The sequence below is a fragment of the Pholis gunnellus genome (assembly GCF_910591455.1).
Source record: "Pholis gunnellus genome assembly, chromosome: 16".
NCBI lineage: Eukaryota > Metazoa > Chordata > Actinopteri > Perciformes > Pholidae > Pholis > Pholis gunnellus.
This window is the reverse complement of record NC_136543.1, coordinates 22,079,888-22,096,364: the sequence shown is the minus strand read 5'-3', so window position 1 is coordinate 22,096,364 and position 16,477 is coordinate 22,079,888. Positions and strand designations below refer to the sequence as shown.

The following is a 16,477-nucleotide window of genomic DNA, read 5'->3' as shown; positions in this document are numbered from 1 at the left end:
GTTCCAGATTGTCTTGTTTGCAGCCAATGATGGAGCCTTCTTAACTAGTTTGTTGAGTCTGTCGGTGTCTCCGGCTCCAATGCTGCTCCAGCAGACTACAGAGCAGTAAAGTGCACTGACCACACCAGACTGGTAGAACATCTCCAACATCTCGCTGCACACGTTGAAGGATCGAAGTTCCCTCAAGAAGAAGAGTCGACTCCTCCCCTTCTTGTGCACAGCGTTGATGTTGTTCTTCCAGTTCAGTGTGTTGTTGATGGAGACACCAGGAACTTGTCCTCCTCCATCATGTCCACGTCCTCTCCCAGAACTCTCAGCGGTTGTGGAGCCGTCGTCTTCCTCCTGAAGTCCACCACCATCTCTCTGGTCTTGGCCACGTTCAGAAGCAGGTGATTTCTACCGGCCCACTCCACAAAGTCCTCCACTGCTGCCCTGTACTTGTCCCGTTATACCGCCCCACCCGTTAGAACGCGGTACACCGCGTTACACTGTATTATACCGCGTTATACTGTTGTTCCGTGTTATACATTGTATAAGCCGTGTATTATACCGTATTATAGCATGTTAGTCATATTACTTAATACTGAACATCACTCAATATTAACTTGGATGGAAATCTCCTGCTGTGACTAGTTTATGCTCAAATAAACCCGAGTCACGAGTCAGTATTGAGAAACCTCTCCGACTAAGTGGCCCGAGAACTTTGAGATGGTGAAAGTGGCGGACGGTGGAGTAAACCCAGCATGCAGAAGTTATGGATATGTAGACGTTACATACATACTAATCACCAGAATACTTAATGACTCCAAACTCAATCAACATTTATTTTCAGTAAATATCATCAGAACTTTCATGTCATAACGTCAGTATATCCAACATAGTACTATAAACTCTATAGTACCGTCAGCGGCTTTAATATTAACGCACAAAACTGTTCAGAAATCATTTACTACTTCCTCTTACAGTACACACAAATGATTACATCTTTTTTTTTTTACTGTATATAATCAGCGTTACAACTTATATGAAAATGACATTATATGTATTAAACATACTTAATAACATCATAGAAAGATCATCAATATCTCTAAATCTAGTGTTTTCTTTACAGAGGACTAAATGTTACGTTCACAAGCACTTTTGTTAAAACAGATATCAAAGGTATAGAAATAAAAATCTATATTTTGACAACAGAAATGAACAGCTTCCGTTTCAGCTTGTTGGTAATAATTAGCCGAGCTAGCAGCGTAAACATGGAGGACAGAGCAGATCATGTTTACGCTTGTTGAACAGGTGCATTGATCAAGTATTGGCTGTTTTCTCCAGAGGTTACATTGAACCTCTGATCAACACTCCAGTCTTTAATTATGTTGAACAGGTGCCCGTCTAAAACTGGGGTTTGGGTATCGATCCCTATTTACTGCTCTCACCGACACACTTGTGACTTCGGACCTGCGACTGCCATGTGAACCGTTTGTCACAAAGGCTACAGCTGAACTGTTTCTGTCCCGTGTGCAACGAGAAGTGGTACGTCAGATTGGCCTTTTGGGAAAAACTTTTATTGCACACCGGACAGCTAAATGGTTTCTCTCCTGTGTGGACGGTCATGTGCTTCTTCAGGCCTCCCTTTTGAGTGAAGCTTTTGTCACAATACAAGCAGCTGAACGGTTTCTCCCCGGTGTGGATTCTCATGTGATTCACCAGAGCGCTCCGGACAGCGAAACTTGTGTCGCAGAAGGAGCAGCGGAAAGGTTTCTCTCCGGAGTGACATCTCATGTGACGAATCAAGTTCGGCCTCTGAGAAAATCCTTTACCGCAAGCTGAGCAACTGTACGGTTTCTCTCCCGTGTGAAACCTCATGTGTCTCCGCAGACTGTCCTTACGGCCAAATTTTCGACCACATTCGCAGCAGATAAAAGATTTTTTTCCAACATTACATTTGACATCGTTAACAGGAACGCCGTCGTTACTCAGAGAGTTTAAACCAGACTGAGGTTCTCTGGGGTCATCATCGTCAGTCTGAGGTTCAAGAGAGTCTCCTGTCTTATCTACAGTTTCTGGATGTCTACCCGGATCTGAGTTCCTGTCTGGTTCTGGTCCTCCACAGTCCTCTCCATCAGCTTCTGTTTCCATCTGTTCAGTTTGTCTTTGATGACGCTGTGAGTACTGAGCTTCCTCTTCATCATCTTCACTCTTCACAGGAGTGAATGAGAACTTGGTGATATCAGCCTCCTCCAGACCTTGAAGCTGCTCTCCCTCCTGACTGGTCCAGAGTTCCTCCTGTTCCTCTTTAATGTGTGGAGGCTCTGGGTCCTCCTGGTCCAGACTGGAGCTCCAGTCTTGCTGCTCAAGGGGAACCTCTTCTTTATTTGCTAACAGCTGCTGGACGTCTGCAGGACACACACATTGAGGAAAAGAAAGATCCACAGTTTAGGTATTGAGTTAGTTAGAAAAATAAAGATCTATAGTTTAGATATCACGTAAGTTTATATATAAATAAAGATGACTCCTTTGAGAAACCCAGAAGAGTTGATCTCAGGAGCCTTGTTCTGTTAATCTCACAGTCGAACAGTAGCAGTGATGAGATAACGGATCATTCATTAATCAGAAGTTTGTCCTGAACACAAGACTTGAGATGAACGGTTTTCTTTGCAGATTACTGGAGGTCCTGTGTGTCCCTGTGATCCGGGGACGATCATTTGAAGGGCTGGATTGGCTACACAGTATGATGTCATCACACCGTGTAGCCAATCAGAGAGCCAGGATGAGCAGTGACGTGCTGTGATCAAGGTTGGTTGAAGGTGCTTCGTGTGACAACAGTGAATAGAATTATTGATTAGTAATAACGGTACAGTACCGACCTGCTGGCTCTTTATAAACACAGCTGGGTTCATGTTGGACTGTTAACTCCGTTAGCAGGAGCTAGCAGCTAGCTACTAGCTGTTTATAAACACAGCTGACTGTTACCCCCGTTAGCAGAAGCTCGCTGCTAGCTCTTTATAAACACAGCTGGTTGTTACCTCCGTTAGCAGGAGCTCGCTGTTAGCTCTTTATAAACACAGCTGGTTGTTACCTCCGTTAGCAGAAGCTCGCTGCTAGCTGCTAGCTCTTTATAAACACAGCTGTCTTGTTACCTCCGTTAACAGGAGCTAGCTGTTAGCTCTTTTTAAACACAGCTGGTCGTTACCTCTGCTAGCAGAAGCTAGCTGCTAGCTGTTAGCAATTTATAAACACAGCTGACTGTTACCTCCGTTAGCAGAAGCTAGCTGCTAACAGGCTAACTGTATGGACGGGTTTAGCTAGCGTTAGCTTAGCAGCAACACATAACACACGATCAGTGAACAGCAGGAGAAATGAAACACACCTGGTTCTGTGCGCAGCTTCACTTGAGCTGCTGAAAGCTCGTCGAGTAGCTCACGATGGCGGCGGTCCATCTCCTCTTCATACTCCGTGATCGTCCTCTCAAAATGTCCGAAGATGTCCTCGACAGCCGCGGTGAGCCGCCGGTTGATGAACACCCTCAGACCGTGGAGTCTGGACATCTTGCTCACTCAGGCAGAGAAGAAGAAGGACCGACGCTGTCGCTTCTTCGGCTGTTTTTAGTTTGTAGGCTTTGACTTCTGCTCGCTGCTCTGACCAACATCCGGATCACGTCTAAACAAATAAAAGCCCCGAGTGACGACAGGTACATTTACTCTGTTACTCTTCTTCTTCTTCTTCTTCTTCTTCTTCTTCTAGTTTTACGGCGGTTGGCATCCATCTTATTGGTGCATTACCGCCACCTTCTGTTCCGGAGTGTGGATCAGACAATAAACTTAAACTCTTTACCCCAAAACAAACAAAACAACAACAAATAAGCCCTCTACCCAGCACCCTTGTACCTTATCCCTGCATGTCCGTCACACCCTATGAACCCGGTGTTCTTTAGGAGAGCTAACAGGACCCTCACCTGTGCTCAGGACTCCTTTCAGTGAGCATTCATGGACCCTGATTCCCTCAGATTATTGCTCATCATCATCTTCACACAACCCTGTCTGGTGTCTTCTATCATGTTCAGTGTTTAGTTTGGTGCACTATGGAACCAGCCGTGACCCTTTGAATATGATATAAATGTTTCCCTTTCTCCTCTCTGTCCCACCTGTTTAGCCACATTTGGTTGATATTTTCCCAGATAATACATTTGACCTCTGCCTTACTGATTCTAATCTTCATTTCTATGTTTCCTTTCCTTTTCTCATCCCATCAGCCCTTCATGCACTGAACCACAGCAGTTCAACCTGTTTATTGATCCTTGTGGCTGACTGAAGGACTTCATACATTATGTCTTGACGACGGTTTGAATGAAACGATCTTAAGCTTGCTAGGACTGAAGATGAGTCAGAGCATATCAACACCTCTTCCTGTCTTGCTTTTTCAACCCATCGTAGTGCAACGAGCACTGACACCATCTCCACTGTGTGAACCCCTCGATCATCAGCTGTTCTTCTGTTGATTTGAAGTCCTTTAGCTGGTGTTGCCGCCCCAAACCCCAAATCTGTGTATAATCATTGTATTCTTTCATTACATGATATTTAATGCACTTCACCAAATCAACGATACCTTTTTCTTTTCTTTTGACATCTAACTATATGCAGCCTATATGCACTCCTTTGTCAATGTGCCACCCTGTGTTCAATGTTCGGACTGCATATATAAAATCACCTTGTGTTACCCTCAAAGACAAAAGAAAAAAGAGTAAAACCTTCAGAATAAAATACAAAATAAATAGACTGACCGTCAAGGTTAAACTTCTTATAGGACATTGGCAAGATTCCGAAATCCCCACTTGTTATGAACGCAGCACGGTTGAGCTCGGACCACGTGTTGATGTGTTGTGTGTACAAATATATATATTTTACATTACTAGTCATTTCACCGGGAAACCAACTGGGGCTTTTACTTTGAAGTCCAGAAACTGAAATGTACCGGAAGTGATTGTCCTCACTCTGGCTAACTTGGAACAAGATGGCGTCTGCTAGAAACGGAGAGTCCTTTTTGTCTGTTATGAGAAATAGTTCGTGAGAACCAACAGTACCGATACATCCTGGTCTCTGTGTGTCCGGAGAAACCTTCTGAATGGACTTTTCTCTCCGTGTGTTTCCTCTGACTCATCTCCCGGTAGACTACGAAGCTATTGGAGTTAGCTTAGCATGCTAGCTGGGACGGAAGTGATCAACACAGCGCTGGTCAGAGTGACTGTGTGATGAGAGCAAACGGTGTTTGTGACGGAGTTTGTGTCGTTGTGTGAAAATGTCTAAAGTCCAAATGCTGAGATGTTTAGTCAACCAGCGACTAACTGCGGCTGCTGAAGAGATATTTGGTGTGTTTGAAAGAACGATAGCAGAGTACGAGGAGGAACTTTCTCGTTCCAAAGAGGAGAACGAGCGACAACGGAAACTACTGGACGCTGTTTTCATCCCTCAGCTTCGGCTACACAGAGCAGGTTGGTTCTCTTCACTTCTTCTTCTCTCTGTTTAAACTGGCGGCACAACAGGAGAGCGGCTGTATTCTACACTTTACAGTAACTGAACTATAAATCAGCTCCACTTCATCACGAGTCCTGGTCCCTGGTCCTCTATCCTGAGAGTTATCGTTCATCTTTTTACACATTTTAAACCGCTGTGGACTGTCTGCTTCTATCAGTGGTCCACCACAATCCACCACAATAATCAACAAACTACAAAACATCCAGAACTCAGCTGCCCGTCTGCTCTCCCACTCCACCAGAGACCACATCACCCCAGTCCTTCAAAACTTCCACTGGCTCCCCATACAGCAAAGAATCCAGTTCAAGATTCTTCTTGAACGGGTCCGGCACCCCATACTCCTGCAGCACTCCCCACAAGAACCCCCGAGGGACCCGGTCAAAAGCCTTCTCCAAGTCCACAAAGCACATATAGACTGGTTGGGCAAAATCCCAGAACCCCTCCAGTAGTCTTGCGAGGGTGAAGAGCTGGTCCACTGGTCCACTGGTCCACGGCCGGGACAGAATCCGCACTGCTCCTCTTGAATCCGAGGTTCGACAAACGGTCAGAGCCTTCTTTCCAGCACCCTGGCATAAGCTTTCCCCGGGAGGCTGAGTAGTGTGATACCCCGATAATTCGAGCACACTCTCCGGTCCCCCTTTTTGAAAATGGGAACCACCACCCCGGTCTGCCAGTCCATGGGCACTGATCCCGACCCCCATGCGACACTGAAGAGGCGTGTCAGCCAAGACAGCCCAACAGTGTCCAGCGCCTTCAGCATCTCAGGGCGGATCTCATCCACCCCCGGCGCCTTGACCACCAAGGAGCTTTTTGACTACCTTAGCGACCTCTGCCAGGGATATGGTTGAGCCCCCTTCCCCCCCCAGGTCTTCAGGTGCTGCCTCCTCATGCCTACATGTTGGTCGGGTTTAGGAGATCCTCAAAGTGCTCTTTACACTACCCGATGATGTCCCCCATCCGGGTCAGTAGTCCCCCTCCCCCCCCCCCCCCCCCCGGCTGAGAACAGCCTGGGGTAGGCCCTGCTTTCCCTTCCTGAGCCATCGGATGGTTTGCCAGAACCTCCTTGAGGCCAACCGCAAGTCCTTCTTCATGTCCTCCCTGAACTCCTCCCATGCCCGAGTTTTAGCATCCGCGACCACGGCAGCTGCAGCCCTTCTTGCCTGCCGGTACCTCTCAGCTGCTTCAGGAGACCCCTGGGCCAAACAGGCCCTGAAGGTCTCCTTCTTCAGCTTGACGGCTTCCCTCACCTCCGGTGTCCACCACCGGGTTCTCGGGTTGCCGCCACGACAGGCACCGATGACCTTCTGGCCACAGCTCCTAGCGGCCGCGTCCACAATAGAGGCTTTGAACATGGTCCATTCGGTTTCCACGTCCCCAACCTCCCTCGGGATGTGTGAGAAGTTCTTCCGGAGGTGGGAGTTAAAGACCTCCCAGACAGGGTCCTCCGCCAGACGTTCCCGGTTCACCCTCACTATACGTTTGGGTTTGCCGGATCTTTCCAACCGGTTTACCCGCCATCTGACCCAACTCACCACCAGGTGGTGATCAGTTGACAGCTCTGCTCCTCTCTTCACCCGAGTGTCCAAGACATACGGCCGCAGATCAGATGATACGATTACAAAGTCGATCATTGATCTCCGGTCTAAGATGTTCTGGTACCAGGTACACTTATGAGCCACCTTATGTTTGAACATTGTGTTCGTTATGGCCAAACCGTGGCTAGCACAGAAGTCCAATAACGAGACACCACTCGGGTTCAGATCGGGCAAGCCGTTCCTCCCAATCACCCCCCCGCCAGGTTTTCTCCGTTATTGCCCACGTGAGCGTTGAAGTCCTCCAGGAGAACTATGGAGTCGGCAGGCGGTGCCCTTTCCCACCGACTCCAAGAAGGCCGGATACTCTGAACTGCTGTTTGGTGCATAAGCACAAACCACAGTCAAAAGGACAAAGTCCAACCCCTCTCCAGGAGCTTGGTTCCAGAGCCAGTGCTGTGTGTGGAGGTGAGTCCAACTATATCTAGCTGGTATCGCTCCACCTCCTGCACCAGCTCCGGCTCTTTCCCCACTAGCGAGGTGACTAGAGCTAGTCTATGCTGCCGGCGATCGGCTCGCCCAGGCCTCCGGCCTCACCCGCCCGGTCTGCATTGCACCCGACCCCGATGCTTGTCCCTGCGGGTGGTGGGTCCACAGGGTGGCTACTCCATGTTGTTTCTTCGGGCTGAGTCCGACCGGGCCCCATGGGCGAAGGCCCGGCCACCAGACGCTCGCCGACGAGCTCCCCTCCTGGGTCTGGATCCGGGAGGGTGCCCCGGTTTCCCTGGTCAGGGTGAGGTGGCTGAAGACCGTGGGCTGCTTATCATCAGGGTTATTTTGAACCGCTCTTAGTCTGGGCTCTCCCCTGTTTGCCTTGGGAGACCTTGTTTTTACCATGTGCAGGGCCTTTACAAACAAAATGTATTAATGTTATTATTATTACTTCCTTGTAACATCTCTGTGTGTTTCCTGTTTTCTGCAGACCTCCCGCAGCTGTTGGTAAATAACAAAGAGATTCAGCAGCAGGACTGGAGCTCCAGTCTGGACCAGGAGGACCCAGAGCCCCCACACATTAAAGAGGACCAGGAGGACCCAGAGCCCCCACCCATTAAAGAGGACCAGGAGGACCCAGAACCCCCCCACATTAAAGAGGAACAGGAGGAACTCTGGACCAGTCAGGAGGGAGAGCAGCTTCAAGGTCTGGAGGAGGCTGATGTCAAGTTCTCATTCACTCCTGTGAAGAGTGAAGATGATGAAGAGAAACCTCAGTCCTCACAGCTTCATCAAAGACAAACTGAACAGATGGAAACAGAAGCTGATGGAGAGGACTGTGGAGGACCAGAACCAGACAGGAGCTCAGATCTAAAACAAGATCCTGATAACAAGACTGGAGACTCTTCTGAACCTGAGACTGATGACTGGAAGGAGACCAGAGAACCTCAGTTGGGTCTAAACTCTCTGAATAATGATGACGTTTCTGTCAGTGATTCAACATCTAGTGCTGGTGTAAAACCATTCAGCTGCTCTCACTGTGGGAAAAGATTTGGCTGCAGGTCATTTTTGAAGAGACACATGAGAACTCACACAGGAGAGAAACCATTCTGCTGCTCAATCTGTAAGAAATCGTTTGCTCAGAGTGGAGATTTACAGAAACACGTGAGAATCCACACGGGAGAGAAACCATTCGGCTGCTCAGTCTGTGGTAAAGCTTTCAGTGATGGGGGAAACCTGAAGGGACACATGAGAACCCACACAGGAGAGAAACCATTCAGCTGCTCAGTCTGTAAGAAATCTTTTACTCGCAGCGATAGTTTACAGAAACACATGAGAATCCACACGGGAGAGAAACCATTAAGCTGCTCTGAGTGTGGGAAACGATTTGGATTAAATGGAACTCTGACGAGACACATGAAAATCCACATCGGAGAGAAACCATTTGGTTGCTCATTTTGCGATAAAAGGTTTTTGCGCAAGGAAGATATGAAGAGACACATGATAACACATACAGGGGAGAAACCCTTCGACTGCTCTGTGTGCGGTAAGAGATTCATACAAAAGGTACAGCTGACACACCACATGAGTAATCACACAGGAGAGAAACCTTTCAGCTGCTCTGTGTGCGGTAGAGCCTTCAGTGAAAGTGGAAATCTGAAGAAACACATGAGAATCCACACGGGGGAGAAACGATTCAGCTGCAGTGTTTGTGACCAAAGATTCACTTTGATTTATCAGCTCAGAAACCACGAATGTGTCGGACTTCAGTCCTCACAGCTTCATCAGAGACAGACTGAGGAGGACAGAGAGGCGGAGCCTTCAGCCACAAACTGAAGTTACGCAACAACAACATCTCATGTGAGCAACGCTATGGATTTGGTTGAAACTATTCCACATATACGACTGTTTTATTACTTATTGATGAGATTACATCAACTCTACATAAAAAAGTAGACACTGGAGGATTGTTCCTGGATTTATCAAAAGCTTTTCATAAATTAAGGTCCTATAGCTTCCAATATTCAGTATTTTTGTGGTTAGTGTTCTTCTCTAAAAGTAAACATCTGGTATGGGGTCCCACGGGGATCAATCTTAGGTCCTCTTCTTTTTCTTATTAATGTAAATGACCTAGTTTCTGTCTCCTAAACTGTATTTACTATTTAATTTGCTGATGATACCAATCTGTTTCTATCTATAAAAAAAAAATCTTTGAAATTCTGATGAATAATCAACACAGAGATGTGTAGGGATGCAAAATGGTTTAGGGGGAATACTCTTGTCTCTTACAGATTTTCTTATTCACTTAGTTTTTTACTTTTACGATTATTTAGTTTCATATTACTTTTTTGTGGGTGATTTTTTTTTATAGGATGAAGCCTGTCCCTTACAGATTATTTTTATTGTTGTTATCTCCTCCAGGAGGATCATGCCATCGGCCTCGTATGTGAGTGCATACGCGACCTCTGTGTCTGTCCACTGATCTCTCATCCTGTTGCAGAAAGCTGCATCATGTTCTGGCTGGATGCTCAAGGACCTCTGATGGTGACTCACACGTTCTCAGATCACCTTTTACTACCTGACTGCCTGCTGACTCCTCACTCACTACTCCTAACGGCCAGTAGGGGCCGCTAGTGGTAAGTGTGCATGACCGACAAACCCAGACACTACTCACCACAGTGAGGTGGTGAGAGCTAACAGATATATCATACACAGACTGCTCACTTTGATTGTTTTCGTCGTGTTCGGTTTAAACTCAAACGGCTAATGGAACTAGCAGTTAGCTATCTGTTCTCACACTTTGTATGCGAGAGTTGTGCCACTCACCCGAAGTGTGAAACGTAAAAATGTCAGAGAACAGACATACCAGACTTATATCCACCAAAAAGAGCCTTAAATCAGCAGTGAGGGAGCATTTTGAATACAAAATGACCAGAGAGTCATGTGACCCGCTGATTAATTACACAGTTTAACCATCAGAGAGTGAAAGACGATCGTCATCACAATATATTCAGTAAAAATATGTGATCTGAAGATCATTAATGCTTTCTAGTCGCTGGTCTGATAATGAAACGTGAACAACCAATCAGTGTTTAAAGCAACAGGAGGAGAGCTAGTAACGTTAGCAGCACCGCTAACGGCTAACCAACGGAGGTTCACTTCAGTTACATCATGATGCCTTCAGGCTCTGCTCAGTGAACACGAGTACTGACTGAAGCTACATTATAACATTATCATGATGTCTTCACATGTCATCTGTAAAATGTAGTTTTGGTGATGAACTTGAATGAATCCAGTAGTTTGAAGGAGATGTTTTCACATGAATATGAAACAGATATTAGAGATGAATTATGATGTTTAACTTCTAACACGAGCTCTAAACACATCATTATACTTCATGAACGTTTCTAGTTAATATTTTATATCTTATTTTGTTAAACGTTATTTAAATGAAAGAAATAAAAGGACAGATTTGAAGTTCTCTGTTCATAAATTGTGTATATTCTATAACTGAACGATCAAAAGTGACTTTTCTGTTTACATGTAACACAATAAATGGACTGTTAACATATTAATGTGCGTCTGTTTGTGTTCATTCAGTTTTCTGCTCCTCTGGTTACAGTCCCCAGGTAGGAAGTGTTCAACTGTTTCACTGTTTTATAATCTGATGATTTACTGGGTCTTCCCCTTTAGCTTTGTTTGTACTCGAACTCTGAGCATCAACGGAGCCGTTTATTCTCTCTGAGCTGCTTTATTCTCTTAAACTCCAGAGGACGAAGAAACAAAAAGAACCGTGAAGAATCAAAAAGACGAGTGTAACTCAAAAATCTGAATGTAGACTGAAGGTGTAACTGATATAAGGAGGGATTGTTATTATCTGTAAACTCATATCTCATATTCCTAAACTACTTTATTACCTTTATACAAACCCTGTAAAGAAAGAAGTCAAGTATTTAAAGTATTATGAAGAACAAAGGTTGAATATCCTGTAAACTATTTGATTTGGCTGCAACATATTTATTATAATGTAGTTTTTAAGTCTTCCTGTTTCTAAAGCTTCTAAAAATGAATTGTTTTACTTTGTAAAATCCTCTGACATGTAAATAGAGTTTTTATCAGTGAACTATTTGTGACAGTCAAGTTATACAAATTCAAAGGTGCATTACGTCATTTTCTGAGGTGTGCGCCGGCTTCACTACGGCGAGTGAAACGTTTTTTTCCACCAGAAGCTCCGGTTCTCTTTTGGTTCTTATAATCAATCAAGTCCAGTTATCATCATTAATCAATGATTCATCTCACTAATCAATACTCAGTGCTACTGTTTCATTTGTGTATGAACAAATATGTACAAATATACATTCACTATTCAAATATACACACTACCTTACAGGTTTGGCGAATAGAAGTCTGTGTTCAGTGCATAATGTGCATGGCATGGGAGAAGATACATTCATCACCAGGTTGACCACAGCTGGCCGCTTCACTCCTCTGTGTCGGAGCTGTCTGCTGCGTCGGTGTTGTGGGTCAGCATGTAGTTGTCGATGGAGGGGCAGTTGTGGATGGAGTAACGCAGACGCTCAGCGAGGATGACCTGGCTCGTGTAAGGGGGCAGGCGAAACAGGAAGAAGCAGGTCTGTGCAGTAGGGAGGCCGTTGACGGGCTGTAGGACATGATGGGGGGAAAAAGTTTAGTAGTTTGTACTATTGATATGTTTGCCCTCGTCAACAGGCTCGTTATTTCCGTTAGCGATGACCTCACCCTATCAACCTTGATGATTTGGAACTTCTGCGTGATATCAGCTGGGTTGGATGGCAACCTGGACCGGCCAGAGACGAAACGGAGGAAAAGCGCTCGCTCCTCATTGGTGAACTCCTCCAGGCTACCTAATGTTCATCAGGCCTTATCCCGCCTTTCTGTCCTGCTGTAAAACTGTCACCTTACTCTCCTGATATCAAAGCCTTTTTGTACTACTGCACCTGACCTGCATATAGTTTGATTTATTTATAGGTACTGAAGTTGTAAAAGTTCCTTTTAAAAGAAAATGCCTTTTGTAAATAGTAATTACTGCAATTTAAATATTTTCCTTTATTGTTTTTATATTATGCATATAAGAACATGAAAGTGTATTTTATTACAGACGTATTGTTTTTACCTTGTTTTCATCGGTCAGTTTATGTATTGGATGCTTCTGGACTTCCGTGTGTTCAGTGAATTATGTGCAAATGCAGTAAAGAAAAGAATTTAATGATGAAACCCAATTGTGTTTTTTCAGTTTGTTCTACTGGGGTTAAACTCGAAAAACAGTCAAAAAAGTCATTCAATCAGGAGAGACTTCATTAAAATTTCACAATAATTTATTACACATTGTACAAATGTGAATAGTGCAACGTCTTTGGCGATTGGACTCCATCCTGAAGGAAGACAATCGATGTTGATGAAGGGAGTTGCTGCGGAGTTATAAACAGCATAGTATAGGATGTCAAAAAAAGTCATGAAAAAGTCAGTGTACCATGTCGAAAAGTCATAACTTTACTTAAGTTACTTTATTTTTAAAGTTACTTTTTTAGTTACTTCACTTTTTTATTTACTTTTAAAGTTACTTTACTTTTAAAGTTACTTTTTTAGTTACTTTACTTTTAAAGTTACTTTTAAAGTTACTTTACTTTTTTAGTTACTTTGCTTTTTTATTTACTTTTAAAGTTACTTTACTTTTAAAGTTACTTTTTTAGTTACTTTACTTTTTTAGTTACTTTTAAAGTTACTTTACTTTTAAAGTTACTTTTTTAGTTACTTTACTTTTTTAGTTACTTTTTTAGTTACTTTACTTTTAAAGTTACTTTTTTAGTTACTTTACTTTTAAAGTTACTTTTTTAGTTACTTTACTTTTTTAGTTACTTTTAAAGTTACTTTACTTTTAAAGTTACTTTTTTAGTTACTTTACTTTTAAAGTTACTTTTTTAGTTACTTTACTTTTAAAGTTACTTTTTTAGTTACTTTACTTTTAAAGTTACTTTTTTAGTTACTTTACTTTTTTAGTTACTTTTTTAGTTACTTTACTTTTAAAGTTACTTTTTTAGTTACTTTACTTTTAAAGTTACTTTTTTAGTTACTTTACTTTTTTAGTTACTTTTTTAGTTACTCTACTTTTAAAGTTACTTTTTTAGTTACTTTACTTTTTTAGTTACTTTTTTAGTTACTTTACTTTTTTAGTTACTTTTTTAGTTACTTTACTTTTAAAGTTACTTTTTTAGTTACTTTACTTTTTTAGTTACTTTTAAAGTTACTTTTTTTTTAAAGTTACTTTTTTAGTTACTTTATTTTTATTTGAAAAACTCTTATTCCGTATCCCTGTAGTGTTGATTCAGAGTAAGCACTGCATTAATTACAACACCTTGCACATTTGGAAAACCAAAACTACACATATCTTTAATTTCAACCAACATATAAACAGTACAGTACACTACCTTACAGGTTTGGCGAATAGAAGTCTGTGTTCAGTGCATAATGTGCATGGCATGGGAGAAGATACATTCATCACCAGGTTGACCACAGCTGGCCGCTTCACTCCTCTGTGTCGGAGCTGTCTGCTGCGTCGGTGTTGTGGGTCAGCATGTAGTTGTCGATGGAGGGGCAGTTGTGGATGGAGTAACGCAGACGCTCAGCGAGGATGGCCTGGCTCGTGTAAGGGGGCAGGCGAAACAGGAAGAAGCAGGTCTGTGCAGTAGGGAGGCCGTTGACGGGCTGTAGGACATGATAGGGGGAAAAAGTTTAGTAGTTTGTACTATTGATATGTTTGCCCTCGTCAACAGGCTCGTTATTTCCGTTAGCGATGACCTCACCCTATCAACCTTGATGATTTGGAACTTCTGCGTGATATCAGCTGGGTTGGAAGGCAACCTGGACCGGCCAGAGACGAAACGGAGGAAAAGCGCTCGCTCCTCATTGGTGAACTCCTCCAGGCTACCTAATGTTCATCAGGCCTTATCCCGCCTTTCTGTCCTGCTGTAAAACTGTCACCTTACTCTCCTGATATCAAAGCCTTTTTGTACTACTGCACCTGACCTGCATATAGTTTGATTTATTTTAGGTACTGAAGTTGTAAAAGTTCCTTTTAAAAGAAAATGCCTTTTGTAAATAGTAATTACTGCAATTTAAATATTTTCCTTTATTGTTTTTATATTATGCATATAAGAACATGAAAGTGTATTTTATTACAGACGTATTGTTTTTACCTTGTTTTCATCGGTCAGTTTATGTATTGGATGCTTCTGGACTTCCGTGTGTTCAGTGAATTATGTGCAAATGCAGTAAAGAAAAGAATTTAATGATGAAACCCAATTGTGTTTTTTCAGTTTGTTCTACTGGGGTTAAACTCGAAAAACAGTCAAAAAAGTAATTCAATCAGGAGAGACTTCATTAGAATTTCACAATAATTTATTACACATTGTACAAATGTGAATAGTGCAACGTCTTTGGCGATTGGACTCCATCCTGAAGGAAGACAATCGATGTTGATGAAGGGAGTTGCTGCGGAGTTATAAACAGCATAGTATAGGATGTCGAAAAAAGTCATGAAAAAGTCAGTGTACCATGTCGAAAAGTCATAACTTTACTTAAGTTACTTTATTTTTAAAGTTACTTTTTTAGTTACTTCACTTTTTTATTTACTTTTAAAGTTACTTCACTTTTAAAGTTACTTTTTTAGTTACTTTACTTTTAAAGTTACTTTTAAAGTTACTTTACTTTTTTAGTTACTTTGCTTTTTTATTTACTTTTAAAGTTACTTTGCTTTTTTATTTACTTTTAAAGTTACTTTACTTTTAAAGTTACTTTTTTAGTTACTTTACTTTTTTAGTTACTTTTAAAGTTACTTTACTTTTAAAGTTACTTTTTTAGTTACTTTACTTTTTTAGTTACTTTTTTAGTTACTTTACTTTTAAAGTTACTTTTTTCGTTACTTTACTTTTAAAGTTACTTTTTTAGTTACTTTACTTTTTTAGTTACTTTTAAAGTTACTTTACTTTTAAAGTTACTTTTTTAGTTACTTTACTTTTAAAGTTACTTTTTTAGTTACTTTACTTTTTTAGTTACTTTTTTAGTTACTCTACTTTTAAAGTTACTTTTTTAGTTACTTTACTTTTTTAGTTACTTTTTTAGTTACTTTACTTTTTTAGTTACTTTTTTAGTTACTTTACTTTTAAAGTTACTTTTTTAGTTACTTTACTTTTTTAGTTACTTTTAAAGTTACTTTTTTTTTAAAGTTACTTTTTTAGTTACTTTATTTTTATTTGAAAAACTCTTATTCCGTATCCCTGTAGTGTTGATTCAGAGTAAGCACTGCATTAATTACAACACCTTGCACATTTGGAAAACCAAAACTACACATATCTTTAATTTCAACCAACATATAAACAGTACAGTACACTACCTTACAGGTTTGGCGAATAGAAGTCTGTGTTCAGTGCATAATGTGCATGGCATGGGAGAAGATACATTCATCACCAGGTTGACCACAGCTGGCCGCTTCACTCCTCTGTGTCGGAGCTGTCTGCTGCGTCGGTGTTGTGGGTCAGCATGTAGTTGTCGATGGAGGGGCAGTTGTGGATGGAGTAACGCAGACGCTCAGCGAGGATGGCCTGGCTCGTGTAAGGGGGCAGGCGAAACAGGAAGAAGCAGGTCTGTGCAGTAGGGAGGCCGTTGACGGGCTGTAGGACATGATAGGGGGAAAAAGTTTAGTAGTTTGTACTATTGATATGTTTGCCCTCGTCAACAGGCTCGTTATTTCCGTTAGCGATGACCTCACCCTATCAACCTTGATGATTTGGAACTTCTGCGTGATATCAGCTGGGTTGGAAGGCAACCTGGACCGGCCAGAGACGAAACGGAGGAAAAGCGCTCGCTCCTCATTGGTGAACTCCTCCAGGCTAC

General features: G+C 42.6%; 2 protein-coding genes across 2 annotated transcripts; one reads left to right on the top strand and one right to left on the bottom strand.

Annotated features, from left to right (window-relative positions):
- Positions 1 to 907: 907 nt before the first annotated feature.
- Positions 908 to 3,612, bottom strand: LOC306708664 (uncharacterized protein). Its single transcript, XM_079176552.1, has 2 exons — positions 3,365 to 3,612; positions 908 to 2,390 (listed from the first exon to the last, which is right to left on the bottom strand). Exons 1-2 carry the CDS (start codon positions 3,540 to 3,542, stop codon positions 1,414 to 1,416), a joined length of 1,155 nt encoding a protein of 384 aa, XP_079032678.1. The 5' UTR covers positions 3,543 to 3,612; the 3' UTR covers positions 908 to 1,413.
- Positions 3,613 to 5,182: 1,570 nt separating this feature from the next.
- LOC306708663 (uncharacterized protein) lies at positions 5,183 to 9,624 on the top strand. Its single transcript, XM_079176551.1, has 2 exons — positions 5,183 to 5,482; positions 8,040 to 9,624. The coding sequence occupies exons 1-2, from the start codon at positions 5,290 to 5,292 to the stop codon at positions 9,383 to 9,385; spliced, it is 1,539 nt and encodes a 512-aa protein (XP_079032677.1). The 5' UTR covers positions 5,183 to 5,289; the 3' UTR covers positions 9,386 to 9,624.
- Positions 9,625 to 16,477: the final 6,853 nt, after the last annotated feature.